This window comes from Beta vulgaris, chromosome 4 (assembly GCF_026745355.1).
Source record: "Beta vulgaris subsp. vulgaris cultivar EL10 chromosome 4, EL10.2, whole genome shotgun sequence".
NCBI classification, from domain to species: domain Eukaryota; kingdom Viridiplantae; phylum Streptophyta; class Magnoliopsida; order Caryophyllales; family Amaranthaceae; genus Beta; species Beta vulgaris.
The window spans coordinates 2,888,193-2,893,526 of NC_079205.1; the positions used below are offsets into that span (position 1 = coordinate 2,888,193).

A 5,334-nucleotide genomic window follows, 5' to 3' on the forward strand; every position below is an offset into this window, starting at 1 on the left:
AGAAACAACTAGTTATTATGCCCGGCCGGGCTATGTCCCTGGTAAGAAAAAAATTTCATTTATTAATATAATACTTTATGATAACAGCACTAAATACAATTTAGTCTAATGCTGGTTAAGACTTTAATATATGTACTTAAGGTCTCGGAATCAAACTCTACACTATGCAATTTTTTAAAATTTTTATTGATATATGTCTCAGTCATGTCTTAGATGGACTCATGCAGGACTTCGATTTTAAATATATAAAATGAAAACGATGTTTATTAAACTATTAGATTTAGTGCACTACACTCTAAAGCTAAGGGTGGAGCTTCTAGGGACCCTTGAGTTGTTGAAATATTGATTGGCATAATTAATAATCTTGTGCACTATAAATATGGCAGATCTTGTTCGGCTAATCTCACAGCTCTCAAGTTCAAATTTAATTTCTTAAAGTGCAACGAATATCACTATTTAATATTTACGCACAAACAATGAAGAGTTTAACCATGCTTGCTATCTTCTTGCTTGTGACTTTGGCAGGTTCGTCCATGCATACATCTTTACTTTTATAATAGTTGCACCATTTGCTCAGTGTTCATTGTTCACATCTTACACTTTAATTTGATTCTTTTTTGTGATTATATTCTAGAAAATATAGTCACATAAGATCTTGTGAGATGTGTTTCAATTTATATTTTTTGAATATTAACTTTTTATATTTTTTACTTATTGATATCTAAAAATATTAAGTGTGGAAACATGGATCAAGAAACGTAAAAACATAAACTGGTGCAAGATTTCCAAACAACGTTTGGAATATAAGGTGCATAATAGGTTGTTTTTACTTCATTAGAGTCAAGCTAGTATGACTATATGAGATCAAACTTAATAATTTACATTTATAAATTGTTTAATACGTATAAAAAATCAGTTGAAGTTACCAGAGTTCTTCACGAACCCCAGGTGTACACTCTCTTTGTTCTATGAACTCTTGTTGATTCCGAAGAGTCAGTATTAATTTATGTCGAATTGCTCCACATATTGTTCCTCGAACCATGTTTTCTAAACGAACTAGAGCCATGTTACGTATTCTCTGACAATATCATTATAAACTAATTCATATATAATTGTTTTATGTATAGTGCCAACATTGGCAAGGTTGGGAAATACAAAAGGCACCAAAATGGAAATTATAGAAGTTTTTCCAGAGTTGGTAGAGGTGGTGGAAGTAGAGGAGCAACAATTGAAGGGGAAGCTGCAAGCTTGTGCAAATCCTGGTGATAGTTGTGTGCACATCCCATGTTGTCCACTTAGTTCTGGAAATATGGTCGTTTGTGCCACAAGTGACTTCAATGCAATTTGTGTAGACATGGGTCCACCTTGCTCTTGGTGCTAGGATATTAAAGAGTGAAAATAAACTACTCTTTGTTATGTCTGCTCTTTGTGTAGTTGTGTGCTTAACTACTGGATTATGCTTTGAACTGGTTGCTCTATGTATGCAACCTTTTATTTTAATGAGTAAAAGTGGACTATTACTATGTGTTTTTTTTTTAATTGCAATATTTTCACTTTCTACTATTTATAGTTTAAACTTTGATTTTATATTATGATGTATATACAAGGATATATGATCTTGTTTATTTGGAGTTATTTTCAGTTTATTTCAATTCTGTTTAATTGTTTAGTTTCTTTCATTTCAGTTGAATGCAGTTCAATTCTGTTTTAGTTTAATTCCATTTCTCCCAGTTGAGAAGAATGATGCATAATTATAGATCTTATTTGATTCCTCTCAATACATAATTTTATAGTATCTTATTCGCATAATTTTTATAAATACATAACTAGAGTTATAACCGCTCAAAATTGTGTTTTCAACAAGTATGAAAATATAAATGTTGTAATTTAAAAAGAATGGAGGAAGTATGAAGTTTATCTAGTCTAACAATAAACTGATTGAGGAAACGTAAATTGCAGAATTCGACCCTTTTTTTCATTCCCTTCAATTAAATGCGTCCAATATTTCTAGTGTATCACTATATATCATCCCTAGGTAACAAGTGTGTTCTCTTCACCTAAATTTATATAATCTGAACTTATTAGCGCCGATTGGACCTGATCAATGCTGATTTTTTTCTTATTTTTACATCTGATTTGATCTAATCAAACCTCATTGAACCTGATCATACCTGAAACTTATTTCATTTAAGGTAAAGAGCAAAAAATTATTTTACAATATGTTAACTATAATTTTGGGTATTGTTACAAATTCAAGATATAAGAACACCAATATTAACAGAATTATAATTCTTTTGAAAAGGAAAAATACAAAAAATATAGCTATAGAACATCCCTTGCACAAAGGTATAAATAATTAGCAGTAGCACAAAATAAAAGCAACTTGCCCTACTACATTGTTAACCAGTGTACATACCTATAAATAGTGTTTTTCGATTTTTTCGCCAAGTATCTCCGAGTTTTCAGAAAATTCTCGAGATACCCTCGCACTTGTCAAAATACATGGGGTACCCCTGACTTTAACGATAATACACCAAAAAACCCTTAGTGACTAACGTCGGTTAACTCCGTTAGTCTTAGCCCTAGTTAAACTCTAATTAGCCCTAATTAACCTAGCTAAACCCTAACTTCTTACCCTATCCTAACGCTAACCCATAACTTCAAACCCTAACCCACCACCACCCATCCACGCAACAACCACCCAACCCTCACTCCTACAACCATAGCAGCTCCCTTCCCCCACCCCAGCAGCCCCCCAAACGCAGCCCCTTTCTGCCTCGTTTTCTCTGTCATATCATCTTCCTCGTTTCTCTTCCTAGTTTTATCTGTCATCATCATATGCCTCTTTTAAACATATTCATCATCATCTTCCTTTCGTTTTCTCTATCAGATTCAATCATCATCATCTTCTCATCAATTGTCAGATTCAAATTGAGCGGAAAACTCAAAAGAGCCGTTAGGCTGCAGAAATTTAATTTGACAGGGGTGGGGGGAGGGAGGGGTGGAGCGAGGCTGCGTAGGGATGGGCGTTGCGGGGGAGGGATAGGGGCTGTTGGGGGGGGGATGAGGGGCTTGTAATCCTCCGTAATTTTATGAGTTTTATAAATGCATTTTAATGTATATATATAATGTATTATTTATATTTTAAAAGGATCCTAGTTTTTCCTAGACCGAACGACTCTAAGTCAGAAGCCGAGCCAGAAGCGATGCATGCGCCCGCGGCTTGATTGTCGTCCTACATTAGGGGCTTCGGCCACCAAGAGCACGTGTCGTAGGTTAAGCTAGCGCGGCGGATGTGCCGTGAGGGTCGCCTTGAAGTACAATTCTTACCGAGCGGCGGTTGAATCCTTTGCAGACGACTTAAATACGTGACAGGGTATTGTAAGTGGCAGAGTGGCCTTGCTGCCACGACCCACTGAGATTCAACCATATGTCGCTCCGATTTGTCCCTTCCCCCCAACCCCCCCCCCCCCCCAAAATCCTAAGTAAAGATGACGATGAGGTTCGACTCGAACACTTTGTGGCATGAAACTTAACTTTTGTTATATTTGCGAAGTATACTACTTAACACCAAAAGAAAATGATGGACGTTTTGCATAGGCTATTTCAAAGATAAGGGGGGAAGTGATTGATGATTCACTGCACCCGCGGGGTTCAACCGGTGGTTGATATTTGAACAATATCTTTTGCACAACCATATATTTAGAACTTACCCCTTGACAATGATTGCAATATACACACATATGACGTGATCAAAATATACATATAAATAATCACACACCCGTGCCTTAGAACGGGGGCATGGGGAGCCATCCGGAGGCCCTCCTAGGCCGAGCGTGGGTCGAGCCAAGGGAAGGCAAAAATGGGAAGGAAATGAAGGTATGAGGCCCCATGGGGGATCCTCATGCACCCCGGGGACGCTAAGGAGGTACAGGCCGAAAAAACTCACGGGCCCCCGAAAAGTCGAAAAATGACCCGAAAACTGGAAAAATCGTGAATTATAGTTCACGAGTCCGGGTCCCGCGAGGCCCGGGAACCGGTGCCCACGGGGTGCATCCCGGGGCCGTGGGAGGCACTTTGAAGGCACACTCGTGCCGTAGAAGGGTCAGGCCCTCCTAGGCCTAGCTAGGATCGTGTCAAGCGAGCAAAGGGAAGGCAAAAGTGGGAAGGAAATGAAGGTCTGAGGCCCCATGGGGGATCCTAATGCACCCCGATGACCCTAGGGAGGTTCAGGCGGAAAATCTCGTCGGGCCCGGGAAGTCGGAAAATGGTCCGAAAACTGGAAAAATCGTGGATTGTAGTACACGAGTCTGGGCGCCCACGGGGCCCGGGCACTGATTCCCATGGGGTGCACCCCGGGGCCGTGGGAGGCACTTTGAAAGCACACTCGTGCCGTGGAAGGGTCATTTGATGGCCTAGCTAGGGTCGTGGCAAGCGAGCCAAGGGAAGGCAAAAGTGGGAAGGAAATGAAGGTCTGAGTCCCCATGGGGGATCCTCATACACCCCGGGGACCCTAGGGAGATCCGAGATGAAAAAATTACCGGGCCTCAAGAATTCGGAAAATGCCCCGGGAAAAATCGTTGATTATATAGTACACGAATTCAGACGCTCGCGGGGTCCGGGCACCGGTGCCCATGGGTTGCGCCCCGAGGGCCGAGGCCCTCTGAAGGCACACTCGTGCCCTGGAAGGGTTACGTGGTGCCAACCGGAGGCCCTCGTAGGCGTACCAAGAGTCGTGCCAAGCGAGCTAATGGAAGGCAAAGCTTGACAGGGAATGAAGGTTCGAGGAACCCGGGGGATCCCGGGGGATTTAACGTTTTTCTTAGGATTGAAATATTTTCCAAGTATTTTCCCCTATATATTTTAATGTTTAAATGATTTAATTCTTAAAAGGTTAACTATTTTAAAGTCAAAAGAATTATTTAATGATTTTAAGTAATCAAATATTTTATTTAGACTACTTTGAATATTATTTAAATATCTTAAACATATTTGAGTTTAGTAAAAAGAATAAAACGGGTTAGAGGAAGCCAACTATGATTAAGTACCCAATCATTAAATATTATTAAATCCCAAAAAACAATTTCCTAATTAAGCCCAAAAATGGTTAACTATATAAACTCCAGAACTCCAAAATTTTTCCCCACACTTATTTTCTCTCTCTTCCTTCTCCCTCTCTTTTTCAGCCTTCACCCCTCTTCTCTCTCCTCTCGTGTGTTCGGTCGACCATCACGGACCGCCGACAGCAGCAGGCGCCACCCTTCCTCCTCTTGTTCTGCCGTTCCTCCCTCCTTCCTGTCTTTGGTTATTTCTTCCTCTTCTATTTTGTTCAAT

At 40.0% G+C, this 5,334-nt stretch overlaps 1 protein-coding gene across 1 annotated transcript; it reads left to right on the top strand.

The window, feature by feature from the left end:
* Positions 1-403: 403 nt before the first annotated feature.
* LOC104891713 (hypothetical protein) lies at positions 404-1,646 on the top strand. Its single transcript, XM_010677448.3, has 2 exons — positions 404-525; positions 1,128-1,646. Exons 1-2 carry the CDS (start codon positions 477-479, stop codon positions 1,379-1,381), a joined length of 303 nt encoding a protein of 100 aa, XP_010675750.2. The 5' UTR covers positions 404-476; the 3' UTR covers positions 1,382-1,646.
* The last annotated feature ends 3,688 nt before the right edge of the window (positions 1,647-5,334 follow it).

Coding starts and splice junctions, on each gene's coding strand:
- LOC104891713 (XM_010677448.3), top strand. CDS start 477: ATGAAGAGTTTAACCATGCTTGCTATCTTCTTGCTTGTGACTTTGGCA. Junction 526..1,127: donor CTTGCTTGTGACTTTGGCAG/GTTCGTCCATGC, acceptor TTTTATGTATAG/TGCCAACATTGGCAAGGTTG.